Genomic DNA, 26,718 nt, shown 5'->3' with positions numbered 1-26,718 from the left:
TATTTTTTACATAAAATATATATATATATATATTCTTTTATTAATAGTTTTCATCATAATTATATATATAATAATTATAATCAATATTGTAATGTCTTACATAACATATATAGATTTTTTACTTTATGCTTTTCTCATCTCCATCATATATTGTTAATTATTATCCATTAATAATTAATAATCGTACACAATAAATTGTTTTATAGTTGTGTTTCCTCTTTTTTTCATCATCTTTCTTCTCATCAATAGTCATAAAATCTACATTCTTTTTTCCTTTTCCGTTCTCATCTCTCAAAATTTTCCTCTTCCATCCTTCTTTTCTTTTCAGCAACATTTTACAATCTTGACTCGATTTTTATTTACTTCTCCTTAATTTCTTCATGCTTTGTTCTCTTCACTCTTGTGTTTGACACTTTTCGCCTCTAAAATTGTCATATTTCTTGTCATTTCAATTCCAGCGTCCAAACATTCGGATTAAAATGCGAATAAATGTGGTTATTTTCATTCATTTTCACTATTTTTTTGCCATTAATATGTCAATAAATTTTTTTTCCACCTTTTTCACTTATATATTTTAAATATTTAGGATAGTTGATGTGTGAGTGTATAATCTTGTTTAAATTCTTTATCGTTCCATCCATTAAGAGGAGCTTCACTTAATTATTATTAATATTCTTTTCATGGGGTTGGAGAATAAAATTTTGATTATCGTCACACAATGAGAGGTTTTTATAAAAGATCCACTGAAATTCTTTCTCGTGAACTTTACACATTATTTTCACATTTAATAGCAATGAGTTTTTCTCACATTTTGTCTTAATAGCATGCACATTTTATTATTTTAGCATCATAATTATTTTATTTCCATCATCAATACTGTTCAATTTTGTTTGGTATATTCTGGAATAGTTTACAATTTAATCTCCATCAACTTCATCTTCTATTGTTTATTTAAACACTTGTGATATTAATATTTAGCCAGCTGAATATAAAACATCATGGAAAGAATAAAATTTGTGAGCAGTTTTCGTCGTCTTTGTTTTGTTGTCCTTTTCATCATCTTTTCCGTTTAAAAAGTAGCTTCGCTGCTTCATCTAAAATGCAATTTCATCGTCATGTTTTTTTGCCTTCATCCTCTAATCCTTTAGATGCAAAAGTTACTTAGGATTTTGTCAAATTCTTTCCTCAATTTTCAAATCTTATGTCATGGAACACTTTTGAGTAATATTAGACACGTTCGTCACTGCATCATTTTCTGTATATAATTAGGGAAAAAAAGATAATAATCATCAACTCATGTTTCTTTGATTCCTTTTTCCTCTTCTTCTATAAAATGGAATGTATCGTTTTGTAGCTGTTGTATAAAAGATTTATGCTTTAAAAAAAAAGAGCTTCTTTCTCTGAAACTAAATAAAATACTGAATCTTCGGTTTTCTTAGGACTCTTTTTCTCCACTTTTCCCTCTTCTGCCCATTACAAAAATCCCCCTTTTCACCCATCTTCATCCACACGCAATAAATTACATCGTTCCTTCTAAAAGAAAAATTGCATTTATAAAAAAAATTATTTATATATTGCACAAGAGATAATGTAGAAATAAAATGATCTTCATCTCCATGTAAATATTACTCAAAAAATATTTATAGCATTTCTTCTCTTCATCTTTTCTCTTCAAACTCGTAACTTTTCTAAGACGCTTTTTTCACTACCTTTGTTCATTGTTTTTAATGTTCTCGTATCGTTTTTTTTTTCCCCTTTTTGTTAAACAACTCTCTCTCTCTCTCTCTCTCTCTCTCTCTCTCTACACACATAGGCCATTGTACGGATGGAATAACCAGTTGAAAATGTTCTATCAATTCATTGAAAAGTGTGTTTATATATAAAAAATTGAGTCAAAGTGAGAAAAACGGGACCGCCGCAAAGCAACGACTGAATCGTTCTGTCGTAATAAAAGATCTCGCTTTATGACTTGCCTATTAAAAAAAGGAGACCATATCGAAACAGTAGGAAAAATCCCGAGTAACGTCTTAAGTAGTCCATTAAGCTAAATAGCTAATTTGCAAAAATTTGCAATATTATTTGCACAGAAGAGTGATAAAAATGCCACGCGATTTAATCTGCCATTGCCTTTCGACTGTGTAATGTGTGATTCCGGCTTATGGATGAATAAAGATTAGAAGTGTAGCAAAAAAAAGCCAACATAAAACCTATCATGCTACAGTCATCATTTCATCTTGAGACAACGGATCTTCGTTTCCACCATATAGCGAAATAATTACAATAACCGTCCATCTGTGTTTTCTCCTAAGTTCCTTTTTCTTCTTGTAGGTACAATCAATTTTCCTCCTCTTCTCCTATATTATAATTCATCATCTTTCGTATAAAAATGTTTTTTTTCCTCTCTTTCTCTGTTATCATGTTTTCTCGCGATTTTTTCATCATGTTTTCAATTAATAAAACTACCTGTATATATAATATATAATGTTGTTTTAACATAAGCCCCGACAAAAATTTTATCTAGTGCACTTGTCACTTCCTTGTGGTAAGAAAAGTTCATTGCATTTTCCGCACTCACGCTCAATGTTGCATTTGAAGAAACACAAAAACTGTGGAAAAAGAAATCATTTGACCGTCTGTTCTCATCTCTTCCAACTAGATAAATTTTCATCATGTTTTTTTTTTTGTTTTGTATAAATATTACATATCATTTTCTGCTCTGTCACTATAATTATTTTGTGTTCTCGTTCACTTATCCTCATGTTTTCTTTCTTAATTTTTCTCTTCTTCATCTTCAATTTCTACACCTTCTCTCAATAAGATTGAATGGAACTAGACTTTAGTTAATAGCACCTTCTTAAAAAGTAAAAAAAATAATAATAAACAAACAAATCGCAACCATACTATAACTATTTTCCTTCATTTATATATAAACCTCCTCCAAAACCCCTTAAACATTTTGTTTTTTTTTTGTTTCTGCTATCATTACGCATTCTCTATTACCATTTTGATCATAGTATCTTTTCTTTTTTTTTTAATTGAATAAGAGAGATTCAATATGTTCCATCTAACTTATTCATCAATTCACTTAATCACTAACATTGTTTCTCCATCTCATTCGACTTCACATTTTTCTCTCCTTCTTCTTTTACGCCATCAAGTATAAGAACAGCATAGACCAGACTTTTTCCCAATTCGCAATTTCTCCCTTGCACTTAAAAAAGAAAACTTAACTTCCTCTCATGCCACCCATTATCTACATTAACTATTCATGATTATTACAGATTTTTTCTTCATTTAGTATGTGTAATTTTAAACGTACTAACTTTTTCTTTGTTTTTCACATAAGACTTCTTTTTTTTTACAATTTTTCACCATTATAGAGAGAGATAATGTTGGGAAATATTACATTTACTTTTAGAAAGTCATTTGCGCATGATATCCTATTTTTTTCCTTCCATCTTCTTCTTCTTCTTTTACATATTTAAAGCCCACAGGAATTGCAACAAGAATTGGCATAAATTTTCTCATAAGTAGACATCATTGCAGTGTGAGATGTATAAGAATAGCTTGTCAATAAGAAAAGCAGGAAAAATTAGAGAAAATGTTTTAGTGGACAATTCCGAAACAAAAACTGTCCCTATTCAACAAACGATATTTTATCCTTAATTTTACAAGAATGAATTAGAGAAAAGTCTTCACTAAACAACAAAAATAAGTCGGAAGAGCATTTAGAGAATGCACAAAATGAGACAATCACAAAGATTCTTTAGCAATTACTATGAATATGTGTGTGTGTGTGTGTTTTACGTCCTATTTCCATTTTACTGTATCATTGTTCTCAGCCTGTCCCTCTTTTAGCTCTCTGAGAATTTTTCTCTCTTCTCATCTCTTTGTTCAGAATGCATGGAGAAAAAAAGGCATTTTAGCTGAAATTAAAAAGTTTAACGACATAGGCTAAAATAACACTTCCGATCATGAGAAAAATTGCTATTATGATGGCCTTCTGTTGATCCGTGAAGTTCCTCCGGGATGAATAGATTGTCGTGACTCGGCCGAGAATCCTCTGAACAGCACCAACATTGGAGAGATTGTCGTCAAATGCCTGACTTGGGACACTTGAAGCTCCCGTGGCGCTGGACAATCCATGACCGCCACTAATTGCATTTGAATCAATCACACTTTTTGACTTCAGTGGCACAAGGTGACGCAGCACAGGCGAGAAACTCCCCGGAAGACATTCACCTGTCGCCATTAGGCGCACAGGACACACCCTCAGGCAATACTCCACACCACACTCCAGATTCTCCACTGTAAATCGTGTCTCTGGACCACGGTAGATCTGCAAGTGAGAAAGAGACAATAATTGATTAACAATCATCGATTGATATTGTGTTACAATTTATCTTCCTTGTTTTACATTAATTTGAGCTTCAATCTGAGGAAAATGTCCAAGTACAGAAGCTTATCTCATAGATTTGAGACTATTTATAGACCATACCAAATCATTAGACCCCTCATTTCTCCTGCTTAAACTGTCCCAATTGCGATAATTGAATGGACTTTCTTGAACAGAAAATGTTATTGACAATTTGTCACAAAGCTTGCAATAATACAAATATCACATTATTGGATTTCTAATTGGAAATATTAACAAAAAAAAAATCTCTGAAGCAATTTGTCTCCTTTACGCAATAAATTTCTCACAATTTATCTTTCTTTTATGTCAATCTTCTTCTTTCTGCTACACAAACAAACACACACACACACATTGATTCCTCTTAAAACAATAAACAGAATTATTTGCTAATTAAATAAAACGGTTTTCATGTGGTTGAAGTTAAACTTTGTGCTTCAGGAGAAGAAATTGAGGAGTACTTTAAATATTTTGAATTATTTTTGCACGATTGACCCTCAGGCAGTACATTTCAGATGAATTTCCCACACATACATTTCACTCTCACAATAAGTGCATCATTTTCTCACGTACCCAAAAAGACCACAAGATAACATCATTTCATCGATAAACAGTATTATCACTGCAAATCTACCCAAATAAGCTCTATAATTAAATTCAAATGAGAATATGAGAAAGAGACGACTAATGAAATCTTCTAAATAAAATGTTATAGAGAAATTCCAGGAAATACACTCCGTTACGATCATTAGCACATCAGCGCTATCGTATCGAATGCTTTTCTCGTCTCACAAGTCTCTAATCTAAATTGTTCTGCCCTGCGCGCAAAGATATGAGAAGAATTGGTAAAATGTTCATTACGTGGAAAACACAATAAATCACATTTTGATTTAATTGCAATTTCTCACACAGTAAGAAAGCCCACCTCAGTGTGGAAAACCAGTCAAGATACGCATGTCACAATGAATTACCGTGAATTTACATATATTTTATGTGAAAACTTTCTTTACATGCTCAGAAAATTCAATTGAAATCCGTCACACTGTGACTTTATGTATTTATGTAGGCGTGTTGAAAAAAAAAACGTATCAAAACAATAGGAATTTGTACTCTTTGTATAGTTTTCAGTGCGTTGCGATTAAATTTGATAGTCCACTTTTTATTCCCATGAGCGTATTCTTGTCTTGGGATATTCCCTCTGTCATCCTGACTGTTTGCTCACCTGTTTGTAGTCTTGCTCTTTGCTCCGTGTGCACTGGAGAATGTACTCAACTGGATCAGGAAATGTATTCTTGCTGTGCTGCCACTCCACGTGTATATGATCACAATTGCTGCTGTCCTGTGGCGCTGTGACAGCCGCCGGCTCGTAGATTCTTGGCGATTTGATACTGCTCGGCAGCGCGGCGGTCGTCTCAAATGCCACCTCGTCGGAGTAATCACCAATGCCCGCATGATCCGTTTCGGCACATATCCGGAACACATAGGTGGCCTGCTCCTGCAGCTTTGGCACGCGACACGTGAAGCTGGTGCCTGTGTACACAGTGACAAACTCTCGGCTGCGATTGTTCATCATCTCCACGTGATAGCGCGTGAAGTCGATATTCTTGCCGTCGCCCCACTTGAGCTTCACGAAATTGTGGCCGGCCGCCGTGCACTCGAGTCGCGGTGGTTTCGGTGGCAGCGGCAGTGTCGTGACACGAAGGGCACTCGACAGTGGACCCGCGCCAACATCATTCACAGCCTGAATTTTGATTTTGTACAGTGTCTCGGGTTGCAGGTCACCAATGCAGTACTCCGTCACGGCGTCCTCCGTCGCCACCGTGTGATCGGCACACTCAATGCTGTAGTGCCGAATGGGGCTGCCATGGCAATCGGGGGCGCGCCAGTACACCGTCACCTCCGTCGATGTGATGTCACATGAGTCGATGACGGGCGCATTGGGCGCGGCGGCGGGCGTCTTTGCACTCACCAGCGTCGAGAAGTCACTGATGCCAGCCGCATTTGTGGCACACACCCGGAAGAAGTAGGTGGTGAATGGCATAAGATTCCTCACCTCGGCCATCGTCTGCACACCCTGGTACGCGATATTGTAGCAATCCTCCTGATTGTTCACGGCACTCTCGAGGCGATACTCAGAGATGAAAGCACCATTCGTTGCGGGCTCCTCCCACGACACCGTGAGATGCGTTGCCGATCTCACGGCCACCTCAGGCCGCCCCGGAACACCCGGCCGAGCTGCTCCCGCGGCAAAGCTCCCGTCCTCCGACCACGGACCAGCTCCGATGCGGTTTATGGCACGCACCTGTGCCACATACACCTCACCCGGCACCAAATCCTTCGCCACGCACTGCGTGTCCTTTCCCCTGTACACGTGAACCCTCTGCCTGGGCACTCCGCCCTCCATCTCCACCTCGTACTCCGTCACCGGCGCCCCGCCATTGTAGTCTGGACGCTCCCAGCGCAGCACCGTGGCATAGGGACCGGGCGGCGTGCTGCAGAAGGGCGGCGGAGGCGCCACCGGAGCCACAGCCTCCGTGGTCACAGTGCAGGGCTCAGACGGGGCACTGGCACCCGCCGCACCCTCACACCACACCCGTATCTGATACGTCGTGCCCGGACTGAGGCGGTCGCAGATCGCCTCTGTGTCACATCCCATGTACACACGCTCGAATCCAGCTCCAGCATTGATCTCCAGGTAGTACATCTTGATCTCCGATCCACCCCGATCTGATGGCGGTTCCCATTTCGCTTTGAAATTCGTCGCATGGATTTTCCCCTTCACCTGCGGCTTCCCAGGACGACCAGGGCGCTCCGGGAGTGTTCTGTAGATCACCTCATCACTCCACGGCGATGAACCCACCTGGAAGGCACAACATACAGTCACATTCCAAATATGTTTCATCCCAATTCACACACACACTCACCTCATTCTCCGCCTTCAGGCGAAAGTGAAACACCGTGGCACGCCGAAGATTGATACACTCATAGACAGTATCCCGACCCGTGTACATGGGCAGATACCCATGCCCTGACTCCTTGTCCGCCATCTGCAGCACATACTCCTCCTCCTGCGATCGCCTAATCCACTCCAGACGCAGCGACGTGGACGTAGCAGAAGCCAGAGTGGGCGCCGCGGGCTGTGGGGGTGGATTAGCAGCTGTGCAGAAGGTGATGATGTCTGAATAGGGTGACTTTCCACAATCATTCACAGCTGCCAAACGGAAACTGCAACAGACAAGGACATCGAAGTTAGAAATAAGGAGAAAAGAGGGGGAAAAACTCAATTTACCACCCGGAAAAACCACAAAGTCAATGGTATTTGCATAAAATTCATAATCCCTCCTTTTCACAGCATCTGCATTTCTCTGATCCCCCGAAGGAAACTTGCAAATTACTCTCAAGGAGAAAACTACGACGACTTTTCTCGCTTTTCAACCCTTTGATTCTTGTAATGAAAATTTTGCCAAAAAGCCCTTTTCTTTACACCCTTTTCACCCAATGCTTAATTTCTCATAACATTATAAGTTATTCATACATCTCACTTTTCCTCTTCTCCTCCTTTCAACACTAATAATTAAAATAGTTTGTATGTGGGAAAATTAACACTCCAGACTTCCCTATACTTTTACACTGAGGGAAAAATCCCCTTCGATAATCCCTCAACCGTGTCACAGACAAACTTTTCGATTACGCTGAGAAAACCTCTCAGTTCACTCTCTCTCTCTCCCTCTTGAAATTGCACACCTTTGCCAAAAGGTATTTAGTGCTACAGAAGAAGGTGCTGGAGCGAGAAGTTGGATATGAAAATACAATATGTTTATGCAGAGGGAGAGAAATCCCCCTTTTCTAGTAGACAAAAAACAGAACAGCTCTAAAATTTACAATTATTATACAGTTAAAGGAGAAATCATTGAGGGAATCCTCATATCAAAAGATATACTTTTCTCATTAGAAAATCACTTGAGAGACAATGAGAGCATTTCAATGGGTAAATTGTCTCACATTTTCCACCTCATTTTCACGAAAATTACTATCTCTCCTGTCCCATTCGTCTCTCTCTCTCTCTCTCTCTCTCTGAATATACATTGATTAGCTCTCGTTTTTCTCATCAAACTGTTTATAATCTCACTTAGTCTGTTCATCTTCGTCTCTTCATGGACTGAGTTTTAAACTCTTGCATGAGCGATCGCAAATTATTCAATATACTTCAATTATCTCTTCCTTGGCTAGTGAAATAAGGTGTTTGATAGTCTCTCCCTCCATTTCATACACTTATCTCATCCTCTTTCAAACCTCCTCTCACTTCATAAAGTGAAATTGATTGGGGAGAGAAACTCTTAGTTGCGCTCCTCATCTATTATTACGCAGATATTCACCGAAAAATGTTCTTTGCTGTGCAAAACTTTGGTGAGAGAGAGAGTTAATCTAGTAGACTCCCTATCTTTTCAACTTCCCCATTGCACACTGTATCAGTGGTTTAGCTGTTATTAAATTTCATATGGGAATAAGAAAATTACAAGAAGAAAAGTCTATGTGAAGTGCAACAAAAAAAACGAGAGCAAAATCTCTCTTGCTCTTGAGGAGGATGCAGCAATTTCGAGACTCCCACTTTAGTAATTGCTCAAATTCCCAACAGATTCTTCAAATACAGTATCTGAAGAATTTTGCACTAATACCGCGTGAAATCAACTATTAGACTCTTCAGGGTATATATATATATAGTGTGTCACCATATTAAACCAGCATTGAGGAAAACTATTGTGTCTAAACATTGCGTGACAACATTAATTTTCACGAAAGACAAGTTAATTGTACAGTAAAGTCATTGTCCTAACGCCAAACTCTATATAACACTTCCGATAAAAAGAAATCAGAATCCATTTAATTCAACAGGTGGTTGGAAAATGCCATTATCTAATGCCACATTCATTGCTGTGTTAATGATAAGTCATTGACAATTGATAAATTACTAATGTTTGTTTGTGAACTCATCAAGTCTCTCCTTCCACATTTCAAGCACATTTCACAAACATCCAAAAATAGCCCAAAAGCCATAAGCCTTATATTCAAAAATAATTATGATAATTTTATCTTTACGACCCCTGCAGCTCCACAAACTCAATACACCAGATGATAACTTCCACATTCTGCAGCGATACCCTTTCGTTATCACCGCACACAGCATTCCCAGTGGCGATATCCTCTGTCTCATGGGATGTCATCAGAGGAAGGGATAAAGGTCACTCACCTATACCATGTGGATGGCTGCAGCTTTGTGAGCGAGTACTGCCTGCCCTTTGTCTTGCACACTTCCACAAACTCCTTGCCTTTGCCCTCGTCGTACTCCAGAATGTAGTGCAGAATATGCGAGCCATTGTCCGCAGTGGCGTTCCACCTCACCTGGAGGCTATTCTTTGTTCGCGTGATGAGCTTGGGCGCAAAAGGAGTGTCCGGCGGACAAGGTGGTGTGGTGAAGACTGTCGGCTCCGACGCTGATCCCTGGAGCTCCTGATAGTGCACTTGCAGACACACAGAGTACTCCTGACCCGGCCTGAGATCCTGAATGCGACACGACAGCGATGACCCCTTGAAGATGCTCTTGTACTTGCCATCTTTGCCACGATCGCTCAGCAGCACCTCGTACTGGAGATCACGGGGATTCAGGGTGACTTGCTCACTGTTCGGCGGCGCGGCCCACTGAAGCAGAGCTGACTTGGACATCACCTCAGACACCTGAGGTGATTGCACAGCAGACAGCTGGTCAATCAGTGGCTGGTAGTCATCCTCCTCGTCCGGCACGCTGGACGACTCTTCGCCATCCTCTGACGTGCCCACAGACGAGGCGCCATTTCGCGACGCTGGTGTCGTCCTTCGCAGTCCATTGAGTTCACTCTTGCGCGGCGACGGCGAGTGAGCCGGAGTTGAGAGTGCCGAATTCATTTCACGCTGCTTCTGCTGCTGCTGATCCAACTTCCTCAGCAACTTTGTGTGCTGCCGCTGAGTTCGCTCGTCCTTGTGGTAATTGTTATTGGGCGGCGACGGCGAGTGTGGCGAGTGCGATAACTGCTGTGGCTGCAGGTGACCCCCTGGGATGGGATGGAAGTGTGCACCTGGTCCCGGACCAGGATATCCCGCCGCCAGGGGCCCGTAAAACGATGGCGTTGTCCCATTGGCGGCGATCTGCAATGCCAGAAAAACACAAAAACATTCATTAGAAACTCCCACTGACGCAATCACCAATTTCTTATCTTTCTCTCAAATTTTTATTTCCGAACAAAACAATGTCAAATGATATCGAAAGTCTTATGATCTGTGTGTGTGTGTTTGTTTTTGTGTATACAATTCAAGAAATTTTAATTGCAAAACCTGTTGCATATGCCGCACAATTCTCTTATCGCAACACACCAAACAATATCAATCATAATAGCTTATCTAATAAGAACATGAGCCAGCGGCTTTGGTTACAACTTTAAGTGAACTCTCTACAATAAGAACCACCCATGGACCCCATTCAATTCTTAACCATTCATCAACCTTCCCAATTTGTTCATTCTCTCCGCATTCTACACTGAAATGTCGGTTCCACCTTTTAAAATATTACGTAATTGGTGTCAAATTGAGTATTAGATGGCAAAATATGAGTGAAAGATATGAAAATTTATGGAAATCAAGCTGTATAATGGCGAATGTAAGAGAAAAGAACCTCCACGTCTCTTCTTCCAACCATGTAAATTTTTATGATCAACTGATATTTGAAGCCCTCCTTCGCTACATGTTCCTCACTAGAGTTTCCACCACAAGAAATCTTCTCAACCACCTTCTTAATTGTCCCAACTTCCAGCGAGACGACTCTCTTCTCCTCAGACACTTTATCACTGCCCTCCATAACCAGTGGATTCACACGCACAAAAAGAAAAAAAACATGCAGTGCCAACGGGTGTCAATAATCGACTGATTAATCGGGACACAGTCGAAAATAACTTTCTGCCCTGTTGTCAGAAAAAAACAATAAAAACAGCACTAAAGCGGTTGAAAAATTCAACTGATAAGCCGCGCAACTTTCTTCCACATGAACACACAGCGGCACATGATAATGAAAATTGCCACGCAGACGAAAATGTACGAAAGTGTGTGATTATCATTTTCACTTCAATTACACATCGTGGCCAGTGAAGAAAAAGAAGAAAACATGTAAAAACCTCCATATTAATCTTCTGACACGTTTCCCGTGTTATTTTTTATGTCTCTCATCTCTTTTTTTCCCTCCTCAGCGCACACTTCAGCATTTCCATGATGGCATAGAGTTCGGGAGTTTATCAATTTTAACTTCATTTCTGTCCCGTTCAGCTCTTTTTTTCCCAACTCCACATGAGCAACAGCAGAAAAAAAGATAGACGGTTCAACATAAGACACTTGTGCGATATTGAATATGTAGGCGGTTGAATGGCTATTTTATGACAGTTCAATTCACTTCTCAAAATTATAATCTAGAGAAACAGCGAAAGCGAGAGAGCGAATTAAATACGATTTCTCAGTAGACACAGTGCTTTAAATTGTAAAAAAAATAGACACCCTCTGTCCATTGAGAGACAATAGGAGCGTCGGTGGAGTTGAAAGGAGTAAAAGAGAGATAGAGAGAAAATAAAAGCACAAAAACAAAGGTCTATAGGAATTCAATTCACAGTTTAAAATGCCGGATCGGTAATTAAGAGGAAACTAATAAAAACTACATGTAATGTACGAAAAAAAAGAAATATTTTACACTGTGCGTTACTTCGCCTCCCATCAATAAAATTCGTGACCTTAATTTTATGGTCTGAATAATGGTAAATTGTGAAAAAGAGCCTTTTAAAGTGCACAGTGAATTTCATGTCCAATGCAATAGATTGTTTTTTTTCTGCTCTCCTCATCGAACAACACAAACAAATAGCAATTGTCGGACAGAAAATTTCTCCCTACATATATAATTTTTACCTGGTACTTTATCACTTTTAGAAGAGAGGAAATATAAACGTCATTCAAGTATGGCAAATCACTGTGACAAAATTGTACAATAGAGTTGAAATAATTAAACTGCTACTCATTCTCTGATTACTGAACTTTGAAAGAGGCGGTGGAGAAACATGTGAAACTTTCCTCCAAATCACCAGTTGCAGCAATAAAGCAAAACAGAAAGGAAGACATTACATCAATTATCAATTTCAAATACTGATTAATTGATTGATCCAAATTGCACACTCGTGAGCTTCCCGGCCCATTGACTACTTGTGGAATACAAAACTGAGAATTGTTCTCACTGCCAATTAAATACTATATAGGCACAAACTACCAGATGAGTAATGGTTTAATGGCTTTGAATTAATTTTTACAACATACTCACTTCTCCTCCCCACATATATTAAACCTCTAAAGAGACAATCTCTAGACACTCCTAACATTTCCTGCTTTATCTCATCGCATCTTACAAAACATACATTATGTGCAACGCAACAATAAAGGACAATTGACACATGTTGCAGTGTCTATTGATCCAATATCGTCGTATTATCCTATAAACTTCAATTTTTCATGTCTCTCCACTCAATTTCTCTCCTCCAGAAAGCAGCCAATGCTTAACTGTAACAAGAGATGCAAAATAGCCAATACTTGGTGGGAAATATTCATGAAGTATGAATGGCTTGAATGGAATGTAAAATTGACACTGATTATGCTACTGAGAATGGGTGGAAAGTATGCCTCTATTCTACATCATCTGCACCATCTGCACTCGCTGAGAGGAAATTGATTTTCCAATACTATTTGCATTCTACAATGTGATAAATTTATTGATCAACTCTTCAAATCGAAATACAATGCATGGTAAAAAATATCGTGCAAAACCTCTAAATGAAGAGATACAGCTTTGTCACCAGCATCATAGGATGCCCATTGAATTACATTATCCACTTGTTTGCGAAAATGATGCCCTCATGTGGAAGATAATGTTTCAAAGCAACATTGGCTTTGCCACCCCCTGAATTTGAGCTTATAAATGCACACAACTCCAATAATTGGATATTTAATGAAATTTCCTCAAGTACTGGATGGTATAATGTGAAATTTTGTCTCTTTCTCTGACCTTCCACCACTCTCTTATCTCTCTCTTTCTCTTTTTCTCTCCGCCATGGCGCATAGAATCCGAAGTGCATCGCAGTCAAATACCAAAGTGACAGATAGAATATCAGAAAAAGGAAATGTTTGTGGAATTCCAATGGTAATGTTTTAAAATACAATCACACTCCACCATTCTTTGCTTCTTTTCTCCCCCTCTCATGCGATCTCTTTCTCCTCTCTTGTGTTGTGTGTTGTTTTGGTGTTTAAATAATAAAATTAATTTAAATTGGAACGAATAACTGTCATGTTGCTTCTTGTGTGTTTGATTTGATATGGATGGAAGGAGCAAAAGAGAGATAGCAAGTGCTGAATGAATGAAAAAAAAGCAATTCCGAGTACAAAAAAGTCTCTCACCAGAAGCAAAATCGAACGTCATAATATAAGACGTTTGTGTGTAAATACATACCGTATTACCGACTTTTTTCATACATCCCAGCGCGCCTCTTCATCTTCCCCATCATTACTATCATCATCACCGTCAATGCTGCACATCCGTAAATGTTTAATATTACACCTCATTCTTCTCTCTCTCTCTCTCTCGCTCTCCCATATCACGTTATTTGTTGTGCACCTCTCAGCACACTCTGTATCTTTACCGACAATTCCGTATTGTATGATGTGCATATATTAGAAATTATATACATTATTTTATATATGCACAATAAATATAGCATCCATGTAATCGCATATACGGCACAATATTGCATGCCACACAAACGTGAAACATTTCACCATAATACACACTGATACCCGATATAGGTGAGATTCAATTAATGTTCAGAACGTCGCGGAAGATTGCTATTCACTGAAATTAAATACAGTATGACATTTCGCTCATAACACATCAATACTCATCTCCCAATTCCACGCCAGTTGCTGGTCCGTAGAGAGCGACAGCAATTTAATGGCAAATTTGTACAAATTCCTAATAATCACCGTGCCACAAATGCTCCATTGTGTGATAAACTTATTGCACATTCATTACTTTCTAACGCAGGGATGATTATCACAAGTGAGAGGTCATTTGTACAACACTGATTATATCTATACCTTCTAAATTTATGTGTTCAACGAATGTTTCAGAGATTTTCCCATTTCAGAACAATTACACGGCATAAACCTTACAATTTTTATACCATCAAATCGATGCATTCAATTTAATACCACACTCAATTCTGTCTTCAGAATCATTTCCACAACCGTCTTCTGAAGACATATTACTAGTTATTGTGGTGTATAGTTTAACACGAGCGTGCAGAGATTTAATATGTGCTTCGAAGTGGTGATTTTGTGAAATTTGCACCGAAATGAATCATCGTGTAAACAGAAAAGGCATTCACAGAAATTCCACAATGCAGTTTCACGGTCGTGGCGATATTTTGCCTTTTGGCAGATTCTTCTGCCCAAAGACAGAGTCCGGAAATTCCATCTACGTTGCCTGATGCCTTTTCGCGCGAAAAAGACCTACAGCACAGTGAGAAGAATTACTCTTATAAATCGAGGTGATCTTCCATTGATCGTGATGATCGACCAGACAATTATTCTGTGATAGATTGTTTTACTTCTCTTTTGCTATATAGAGGAAGAATTCTACAACAAATCCCATAAATTATTTATGAACATATCATAGTTGAAATTCAAATAAGTCGTGTGATAGAAAAACTGACTCTAATCCTCATATCGGAAATGTATTTGCTCAATGTGATGATTTGCACATTATGCTATTAACATAATGTTTAGACGTACGCTAAGAAAAAAGATAAAAATTTCTATTAATTCAGTCTAATCTCATTTATAGTTGAAGTACTTTTTATGAAGAGTTTGTAGTCTCCATGCAAATGTTGTCGTTCAAAACATGATCATGAACTCCACCCACACCCAATGCAATTTTCCACTCACTTTTCCCCTGTTCATTTATCCACAGAAAAAACTCATATCCTCTCTCTTCTCTATAGCAAATATCACATAAAATACATTTCAAAGCAGATTCTACACGTGAATATTCGAACGAATACTTAGTTTACACATAAAATACTCCTTCGTGCTTCCACTGCATTGAAAATATTATTTCCGGAGAAGGTATGATGATTGAAAATACGGTGAAATTGTATTTTTAGACCACAAGGGAGGTGTTTAAAAAAACAGATTACAGTTGTATGTAAGATGTGCATTAAATATGTGAATATGTTTAGAAAACTAAGCTTATTATATGCTGTATTTACAAGAAAATACCCCAAGAATGAATCATTCAGTCTTGTGTGGTACTTTCTGCTTCACGTTTTTTTTCTTCTTCTTGCCTTATTCTCCTCCTCTACTCGCCACTTCTTCACCTTTTGCATGTTCTCATGGTGAGGCAAATGAATTTAAAAACAACATATATGAGGTGGAGCGGTGTATTCACTGGAAATTCCAAACCAACCATTGCTTAGTACGTGTAATACATGCAGAAATTTATAATTTTAGAACCATAGCAAAACAACAGAAAGTGACACAATGAATTTATGGTGAATCGTCATAGTTTTCCGTCTTCTATTTTTAATAACAGACACCATTATTTATGGACATTGAAGCGATATTTCTTTAACTCCGTCTCATTACTGATGTTGGTCACCTATTGCATTTTTACACACCACTCTCTCTCTCCCCCTCTCACTCTATTCTCCAACACTCTTTCACAACGCAACGTTGACAGATTCTTGCACAATACATTGTAACAGAAACTCAATATAACCCAGGAAAAGTATCGTAAAAAAAGAAATTGCAATAAAAAACTAAACGTGAGGAATTGTTGACTTCTTCGTTTCTTTGGACAAGAAGAACTTCAAATGCCGTTAGATTACATGCTTAGAAGAAGAAACGAGACGAAGAAACTCCCAAAATGTTGGCACCTTTCCTTTAATTCACCAGAAAATTCCTCTCCTGAGATCATTATTGGCAAGAAAGTGTCATGTTCACACATCTATTGACTGTAGAACAGGGTTCGCAAAATAAATTCTATCCAGAAGTAAATGTTCTTGAAGTACATTTCCAGCTTTACAAATTTCCTCCGTAGCCTTGTGTCGATTCCTCTCATTCGTCGAACCAGATAGAAGACACACTAAATACCACAAAATTCGATTGTCTCTCTTGAGAATACCATTCTCTGGAATCACTCAACGAAAAAATCCCCCCGAGAAAACTGGATTGATCGACAATGAATCGAGTCAGAGAAACAAAGTGTTCGAGGCAAAAAATAATGAGATATATCATGTGTGGAAAAAGGCAAAAGAGAATGAACTCAAGAGAACTCAATGGGATTCTCATCTGCTTTCCCAATTTCTGGATTAAAGACTTCAGAAAAACGAAAGAAAACTCGTGTACCGTGTAATTTTCACAAAACCTCCAAAAATCGCCGTCTCTATTCCTCATTATTGCTGAAAAATTTGTTCAAGCGCGTCTCTCCTCTTATAAATAGCATCAAAACTGGAGAATTAAACAAATATACAAGAGCTTTGGCATCGCAGAGTGAATTTCTTCTACTTTTTTTCTTTCGTGCTTTCAAACATATATAAGAAAAAAATCAAAGGAGCAAAATATACTGAAAAGAACATTTTCTTGCAGAGAGACACATAGAGTGAGAATTCCCTCATCACCGCTATGCAGATTGCTTTTTCTTGGAAAGGAAATCATGGTGTGAATTAAAATTATGTACTCGCTTGATAAAAAGAACACATATGGAGGAAAAAAAATATTATCAACATCTCTTTAACACATGCTGAGTGTGTGTGTTCTTCTCAGTTAGAACTCATAGCCACTCTTTTCCCTCCTTCTCCCCCTAAACATCATACAACATGCTAAAATAATATCATGTAAGATGTTACAAGAGGAAAAGAAGTCCAACTACCCAAAAATAAACTCCCAAGCAAAACAGCGCCTCGAGAAAGAGCGAGAAGGGAGAAAATTAAATTACAACAGCAGAAAAAACATTCTTATTATACTGCATATAAAAATAGAACAGGGAGAAGAATGGAGAGCAATAGAATTATTATTTATTATTATATTTTATCCCATGAGGAAGTCATATTTCCGCATCTCCTCAGGCCAACAAAATGCTCTTGTAGAGTCAACTGGATGATGCGTGAAGAATGGGAACAATGGATGTGTGACCCACAATTATGTGTCGCAAATCATCATCATCATTAAATTCTTATTAACACCACCAACTATAAAAGGCAATATTGGGCCAAAATATTGCCGCTGCCGCTTGCAATATTAATCACATCATCTTTTCCCATCACAATGAAGAGATACTCATTCGAGAGCATCTAATGTTGCCCCAAAAACCCAACAATATTACGTCTTCCTATAATAACAATTATAATAATTAATTAACTTCCACGCCCAGTTATATGAGTGTTTGAGTATTTATTTTTGCAAAATAAAATATTATTTGCATAATTCTGCAATTTAGTAATTTAGCAGCGAATTTGCTATTTTGACTCTCTAGAATCAACATGTTGATCTCTTTCTCCAGCAAAATGCATCGCTTCTTGACTTCATTCAAATTCAAAGCGTCGCAAGAGTATCTCATTTCGGAAGAAACACAGAAGGAATAATTTCACGTACTCTTTTTGCCACACATGTTTGATAATTTTACCACTCACGAGGCGGTGGGTGATATTTTGAGAGTAAACACCATTTCCCAGAACTTTTGAGGTAATCCTATCTTCTCGGAAAACATCAAATCTAAACGCCAAAAACACCTCTGAAATTCGCCTTTGAGGTGATTAAAATTAAACACCATGTGTGTGTGTGTGAACATTTCAATGAATCTGCGTTGCGATCCGGATAATTTATCCACCAAATCATCTTAAAGATTATGCTATTTTATGTGCGATGACATGTGAGATTCTATTATGATTCGCCAATGAATCTCACCATGAACATTATTTAGACGAGACAAAATATTTACATTCTGCGAGACACAATAAAATACGTTCATCCCTTGGGAATGTTTACAGACATTACAAAGCTGTGGGAAAAATGCGCAAATCTTCATCCTGACATACACTGTCTCTAATATGAGGTGTGAATGTGTCGCATTTACACATGATAGCATAAGACTTTCGAAGGCAAGGAGTAGAAGTAGGACGAGACTTACATAATGGCCATGAATATGGTGCTGGACACCTTGCACACTTCCCTGTCCATGGATCTGCTGATTGTGGGCCGTGGACAATATCACATGACGTAGAGTGCCATTCTCATCGACGATCTGTTGCATCAGGTGGCCGGGCGGCACTTGGACGGGCATTGGAATCGGCGGTGAGCCACTTTGGGACACCATTGGCACTGTCACAGGACCTGCAAATTCAAAAATGCACACCCAATTAGTATCCTATCCATATCATCCAAGCATAGCAAGAAATATTGGACATATTCTCAACTTTGGCATATGGACGCTTCTGAGAAAATAAACAAATTCAACAGGGCATGAATAATTTCACAGGCAAATTTCAATTAATTCACTTATGGCTATCGTCAGAAAACAACCTTAAAGAACTCCATTTTGTCTGTCCATCGGTAAACAAATCCCTTGTAAATTATGTATTAGACGTTTCTCTCCCCTCGAACAGAAAATAATATATATGTATTTTAAACATTCTTTAAAACTCCTCTGAGCATCTTTAATCTCGCTGAGCAACATCACAAAGAAATGTCAGGAATGACACCAAAAAACCTGCCCACCAACACACACTTTTGGACATCTTTTTCATGACAAGACACCCAAAATCCACTGGAACCAATAAATTATTAAGTGGAGAAAAGGTGAATTTTAAAATTCTTATTTGCTATTAATCATACAACACCTAAAAAAATCCCCCGCAGCGGCTTTACATTGAGGTTAATACTATACAAATACAAATAGTCCAAAAATTAATATGTGAGCAAACATAAACGACAGTGTATGTTGAATGTTAGTGGAAAAATGCGAATTCATACGGCAAATAACCACATAAAAGTCAGTGCAGTGGAAAATATGGTTAATGTATGAATTTATGCAAAAGCATTTTTCCCACATTACAATAAAGAAAAGAGTTCTGCAACTGTGATTTGGTATTTTGTTGCACAAATCATCAAGTATTGATATTAATGAGATATTGGTTCACCGTTTGCCTCTGTACATTTTACCACAATGTTTATTTGCTTATGCATTCAATCAAGTTGAGACATAGGGAATGGCCCATTCTGTCTGCGCGACTCACTATCCATTTGCAATTTCTTTTATTTCCTCTCCATGCAGAGTTCATTGCAATTAATACGGACAAGTTGTTGGAAAAATTTTCAATGCAAAACCATATTGAAAGTTTCCATGTAGTCTGTCTTCACTTCTGTATACCCTTGTCGACATTTTCAGGCAAAAAGTTACACGCAATTAATAAAAAAAGGAGAAGAAGTGAGTGCGGCTAAAAAGCTCTCCACTTGAGAGTATATTGCAAAAATATTTCTACAATGCGAATGTCATTGCAATCCCGTGAGTGTGACACGACGATTAACTTTGTTGGGCCTCTTTATATATTGCAATAAATAAATTCTCTATATTTATTTACTCTCGCTTTATATAAACACCATCTCTCGCTCCAATATGCCGTCTGTCTCCCTCATTTGCTCATTCAGACATTTATATTAGGTACTTTTATTATGTACATAGCGGATCGGTGGCAAAGCACAAAATCAAGGTTACCACACGCATAGAGGACAATCAACTTTCAGAGAGCATAAATACATACTTTTTTCCCTCTTCGCATACATATGTACATCACACATCATATATAGCGCAGATATAACTTTTCAAAATGCGTGTATTTCATTTTGAAAAATTTATTTTTACACTTATACACCAAACACGCTTCCACATGCGCCTTTCCCCACACCGCAAACTCCATATAAATTTTTTCTGTACACACCGAGAAGGTATAATTAAAAAATCACAGCAATTTTTTACACACCACGCTCCACACTCACACACAAGCACTCTTTGCGCCTCACGCCTTTTACTCTGCACACACCCGAAAAAATCCACAAACAACTCTTGAGAAGGTTCACTGTCTTCAAACTTCAAAATAAAATTAATAAATATGAGTCCTACCACATATACTCTCTCTCCCCACATTGCAAGGAATCAAATTCGAATGCAATTTAGCACTGTTTCAAAAATATACCCTTCACATGCACCACATTTGCTCAATGCATCTCTGCCAATTCTCTCAGACGCGAACGAGGAAAATGTCTTTAAATTTGCTTCATTTACTTTTTGCACTGGGCATTGGAGCTGAAATGGCGGAGGCAAAATTGATTTAATGAGGACAGACTTGCCATAAAAAATGTCTGTTGTCTTCATAGTGAAAAGTATACATTCATGGTAAATATTATCATGCTGATTGCTTCTGAAATTAGTGACTCTGGCATTGAATCATTTGTGCATGCTTTTCACATTATTAGTGCCCAAGATGAGTTAAACTCATTCACTGTATAGTGACAATTTTTTTTGCTTCTTCTTTTAACAGCAATTCCAATCTGTCATAATGCAAAAACTGTCTCATTACTTAAAATTTAATGTACCATGTTGAGGTCAATCTAATCTAAACATGCACCGCAAATGAAAAGCACTTTAGCCGAGCTTATGAACTAAATACATAAATAAAATGTTATACATTCCACGAATAAACCATAGAAAAAAATCAGTTTAATTCTACACAACTTATTAGACATATTCCACAGAAAATTTGGATTATAGTATTCTCTCAAAGTGAATATTATCAATCATAAAGAAAGCGATAGTAATTGTATATTTACGGGTGCAAATTTAGTTACCTTACCAGCGAATTAGTGTTCTATCATTTTGTTAGCTGAATGATCAGTTAAAAAGATACGGAATACTATAATTAAATAATGAGTGGGTAGATAAAGATATTACACTATTTTGAATAGAAAAATTACATGTAACAGCGCTTCACATCAACACTACCGCCAGATCTAATACCCTCTGCCCCATCCTTAAATGATTTATCGATGGTGCCTCACAATTTCAACGCGTATCACAGCTATTATCTCTGGAACCCGTACCATTTTTGCCTGATTTATGCCTCCGCATTAGTGTATGGGTGTAAAAACAATGCTACATTTAAAGGCTGAAAAACCATATATGTAGATCAACAGACTAATATAGTTCTAAGTCATAAAAGCACGCTGATAAATCTTAATAATGCCTAGACAGGGAAAATCTGGGACAAAAAAAAGATTTACAGTCGTAGCGAAGCTTCTATACCAGAAAATAGACAAAATTGCGGAGCAATAATTCGAAAGGGTTGAAAATTGTATTGAAAATGTAAATATTTTCCTACTGATGAGGATTTTGTCTTGTATCACCATGTTGAGATAAATCACCCGAAAAAAGAAGTCAGAGGGAAGTGGAAGCTTGAAGAATAATGTTGAGAATTTCTTCACCCCATATCGAATCAAGTGACACACCATCGAGATGGGTTAGAGTTGAATAACCCTCCTTGAGAGGAGAACACGCCTTTGAAGTGTGCGCGATGGCTCTCTTGCCTTCTTCGTGTCGTCTCTCGGCTATATCTTCTTTTTTTTTCATCCACGCTTTAAAGACATTTTCTGCCCCATCTCTAGTCTAGTCAAGTCACAGACAAACTATTTATCTATCTAACGATGGATATAACACCCCGAAGGAAAAGCCGAACAGATATCACGAGAGGGATGAGAACTACAAAATAATATAATCCAGACTGCGGAGAGGAAATCCCATCCCCAATGCAAACCCCTTTCTTCTCCAACTGTCTTCTAGGCGCAAACTGGGCGAAGAGAAGGAAAATATGAGACACCACACATTCAACTGTGAGCGATCGAAGAATGATATCCTCTTCTCATTTTCATCATTACTTCTCACATTTTTATTTCGGGGCTCTTGCTCTTGTGGTGGTTGTTGGATGTATCCTGAGTGAAGAAGATTCCATATTTTCTTCCTCCTCTCTCCTCTTGCGTCTCTGCCATCGCACAAGCGATACATCTGCATCATTATGTAACATGATCAAGAGGAGAAGGGAAATCAAAGACAAAAAAGCATCACATTAAACGATATGGAGAGAGTGAGTGAGAGAAAAAAAAAGTGTAAAGGGAGTGGAGCATCGCACAAGATGATGGAACATCTTCATGGTTTCTATACAGTATGTGAAATATCTAGAGAATTGCTATGTATAAGCACAATATTTATGGGCTACAAGACATCAACACTTGAGAACTTGTAACCAATGACGACGAATTAAATTCCTATGGCATTTTAATTCCAGACACATTTTGAATGGGGTCAAGGTCAGTCTCGAATTTCCGGGAATCCGCATTACAAAAGTCAACCACTACGTCAATGAGTAATCTATATATGTAGGCAGTGTGAGGACACAATTCTACAATATGTGCATATATTATCCATCATATTCAAACCATCGATGTCATGTTGGAGGATGAATTACAAAAAAAAACACACACACACAAAACTGCTAAACAAAAACCCTTTTAATATTAAGTTAGCTTGCATATCAATTCCTCTCTCTCTCTCTCTCTATCTCTCTTTCACTCGAAGCATTGTTTCACCAGTGCTCCATTCTTCCCATCCATGCACAAAATTCAAACGCACACGCCCAAATCATCTCAACACTTAACATTCTGCACCTTCCTTCCTGTCACCTTCAAAAGCAATTTATCAAATTTCGCTGTCACATTCAATGCTGCACACTCAAAACACAACATGTGCAAATCGTCCTGTAATTTGTCACAAAGAACAAAAAGCCACAATCTCAGTGAATTTCGAGCTGGTGACTCACTAATTGTCCACGTGTTCTCTCCCCAAACTCTTCATATCCTTGACCAACATCGGCTAACATCGAAACAACACGGTGATACTGGCAAATTAAAGTAGATTTTTCGGGGTGCCTCTGGTCGTTTCCATTGCGAAATATTGGGCCTTTGACACGGACTACAAAGTGATTATATTCAAATGAGGAAGCTTCACCGTGACAATAAAATGGAAATTAAGGTGATAGAAGTGCCCACTGTAGTTTACCAGCGCATGAACAATTGGATTCGCCAAAACATGTGCATGTGAAAGCTTATTCAGGGACAACATTGTACACATATAGCAAATATGCACTGATAAATAATTTGAATTGACAGGAACTGGGAAAATCTTACAGCTTCGAAGATAATTCAATTCAAACCACCCATTATTTTAGAGTAGAATACCTGATTTAGTGGTGTGAAGGAAGAGCTTGATACAGCACATTCACTCCAAATCTGACTACAATCATTACTCTCAAAGCTTATAAATAAATTGAACGCGTACAATGTTCAATTTCTGGAAGGCAAATATTTTATGTGAAATATTTCACACACTATACTTTATGGGCCAAGTGCAATTGTCTTTTTCTTCACAGTGCGATCCTTTGAGAAGAGCATCTAAGTTATTTACATCAGTTGCCAACAGGCGACACATTCTCAGCAAATCCCACATGAGCCCCACGTTAAATGGAAATTTCCCTTATCGTGTGTGTGATGCAGAGTGAAGGATGTGGTTAAGAATGGCCCATCACACTTGATGTATTGGTCGAATTCTTCACCGTGTGACTCATATGGCGCCATTGCATTGTGAATATTGGATGGACAAAGTGTCATTCCACTCACATCTTTTGCATAGCAGGCAGAATGTGGGTCACAGCCACATGTGCCATAGGTGAAGTCAGTAAGATGGCATGTAACGGGGTGGCCGAATATTGGGGTCTTACCGAAATCGTGGAGCGTGCAGAGGGGAGCATGAGCCGCGGGACACATCTCGTGATGGTGGTGATGGTGAGGAATGAAGTAGCCGTGCTCGGGGTAGAAGTCCCCCGCGGCTGTGTACTGCCCAATGAACAGCCCATGCCCATTGCCCTCCACCGGCGGCGGTGGCTGTTGCTGAGGCATGGTGGCCCCAGCATGGTGCATATGGTGCGCGGGGTGGGCGATTGTCCCTTGCTGGGGCGGCTGCTGCGGATTCTGGTGGATTGCAACAGATTGCTGTTGCTGAATTATTTCACCACTCTGGTGATTGCTGTTGCTCGTACTATTGCCACTGCTGCCACTACTATTTTGCTGATGTGAAGACTCTGGTGACGTCATTGCCAATCGTACCATTTTTGTGGTCATCTACAGTTGATCTCTCCCCGGATCCCCCACAGACTCAACTCCGCCGCAACTGACACACAAATGCACTCGCGCGACCTCTCAATATCTTCCACCAATTAATTTCTCTCTCAACTTCTTTTCGCTGCGCCTCTCCTCCGCGTCCCTCCTTCGCCGTGCCTCTCAAGTGGACTCAATTGTTGAAATCTTCAATTAAATTTCATTTTTATGTCTCGTGTGTGGTATTTTCTCTCCTCTCCGCGATGGCGCGCACTATCTTAATTTATGTGAAAAACCTTTAAAAGAGAACCCATCCTAAATCACCGCTTTTTCATGAAAAAAAAAACCAAAAGACCCCCATTGTTAGACACTTTATCTCCACTTCTACCCAACACTCAAGCGGCCTCCTGAGCCAATAGTCATTCGTCTCGCGAAAATGCCACATTCGAATCAATTAAAATAAGAATGGGAGAAATCTCGCCGGCAAATTTGTCTTCTCAGTCTCTCTCCTGGGCTTTTTATGTACTCTTGCCATTAATAAATCTTGCAATTTTTATACGTCCCATCAAGATCTCCTGCGCCCTCAATGAAACTCTTATTATATTGAAATGTCACAGAGTTGTACAAATTATTCCAACGCCTTTTTTTCTTATATCCAACCAGCAATATTGTTGCGCACGCAAGTATAAAAAGTCCCACAACTAAATTTTCTGAGTGTATAGAAACTCGTTGGCTGTCCAGATTTTAGTCTCTTCCACAGCATCGCCTTCTTCTTAATCAATTCTCAGGCAATTCTTATTCATCCACTCTCTTGTCGTCGGCCGAATATATTGTGTTTCACTTTGAAAATGTCACAAGGCAAACATTTTCGAGTGAGTGAGAAATCCAGTTGGGAATTGAATTTAAATATTTCGTTTATATATAGAGAGATGTGCGACTCTTCTCCAACTCCCACTTGGGGCATCTTTTGGTCGGTTTCATCGTACACTGATCCTAACATTAATCAGTCAGACACTCACAGAGATTGTTCTCCAATCAACAGCGGCCACACCAGCAGAAAATTAGCAAATTCTTTGCTGGTCGCGACCACATGATAAAAAAAAACGAACATGATTTCTGTACACGAGGCGACGCAAAGTGGTAAATATATTTGCAGTTCATGGCAAAAAATCTCACAACTAATCATATTTTTCGCTTAATTTCTTCAACAGAAGTCAATAAAGTGGCCACAAATGGACATAAAAAAGATCTCTCTCTCTTTTTGCATGAATGTGACCTTCACGACACATTTAAAATGATGGATTTTTTTTTGGACATATTTTGCTCACTGCAAAATCCATCAAACAGCATGTCTTCTTGGGGTATTTCTGAACAGAGTCTCTCACTCTTCCTCCATTCGATTCACTTCAGTATTCATTCTACAATCCAGTTTTTTCGCCATCATCCATATATACAAGCAAAAGCCACTTAAAATGGCACATTTACTGTGTTGGAGAGAATACTCCTTAATAAATCAGATGAAAAATAGAGTCGAGAAATATGAGAGACATAAATTACCAATTAATATCTTTCATCATCATGTCTCCTTAGCTCAGAAGCCTCCATCTATCTTGCCCACACTTGCACTTGGGTACTTTCAATTATTTCGACCATACGTACAGCATTTGTCCAATAAGTGAAAAAGAAGCACCATATCGAGAGGCACAACAATATTATTTGATTTTTATTACCACACCATCTTCCCTCGCTTTCCTCTTCTTTGCGTATGTATGTTTGCCTCCTTTTTTCGGACCCTCCACTACACTTTGCCACTAATAACGATTCGTGGTGCATTTAATAATATTATGGGCGTTACAAATAAACGACATAGCATTCAAGGTTGAAAGAGGCGATGATGATGAGGATGATGGTGTTGTATCTCATCTTATTACCACCACATTTTC

At 38.5% G+C, this 26,718-nt stretch overlaps 1 protein-coding gene across 1 annotated transcript; it reads right to left on the bottom strand.

Annotated features, from left to right (window-relative positions):
• Positions 1 to 232: 232 nt before the first annotated feature.
• On the bottom strand, positions 233 to 24,460 carry LOC132261762 (fibronectin type-III domain-containing protein 3A). The gene is made up of 6 exons (XM_059760725.1): positions 24,400 to 24,460; positions 18,708 to 18,910; positions 9,663 to 10,594; positions 7,339 to 7,639; positions 5,637 to 7,274; positions 233 to 4,339 (listed from the first exon to the last, which is right to left on the bottom strand). Exons 1-6 carry the CDS (start codon positions 24,443 to 24,445, stop codon positions 3,923 to 3,925), a joined length of 3,537 nt encoding a protein of 1,178 aa, XP_059616708.1. The 5' UTR covers positions 24,446 to 24,460; the 3' UTR covers positions 233 to 3,922.
• Positions 24,461 to 26,718: the final 2,258 nt, after the last annotated feature.

Source organism: Phlebotomus argentipes, unplaced genomic scaffold (assembly GCF_947086385.1).
Source record: "Phlebotomus argentipes unplaced genomic scaffold, Phlebotomus argentipes genome assembly contig_15, whole genome shotgun sequence".
Lineage (NCBI taxonomy): Eukaryota > Metazoa > Arthropoda > Insecta > Diptera > Psychodidae > Phlebotomus > Phlebotomus argentipes.
This window is presented reverse-complemented; position numbering and strand designations above follow the sequence as displayed.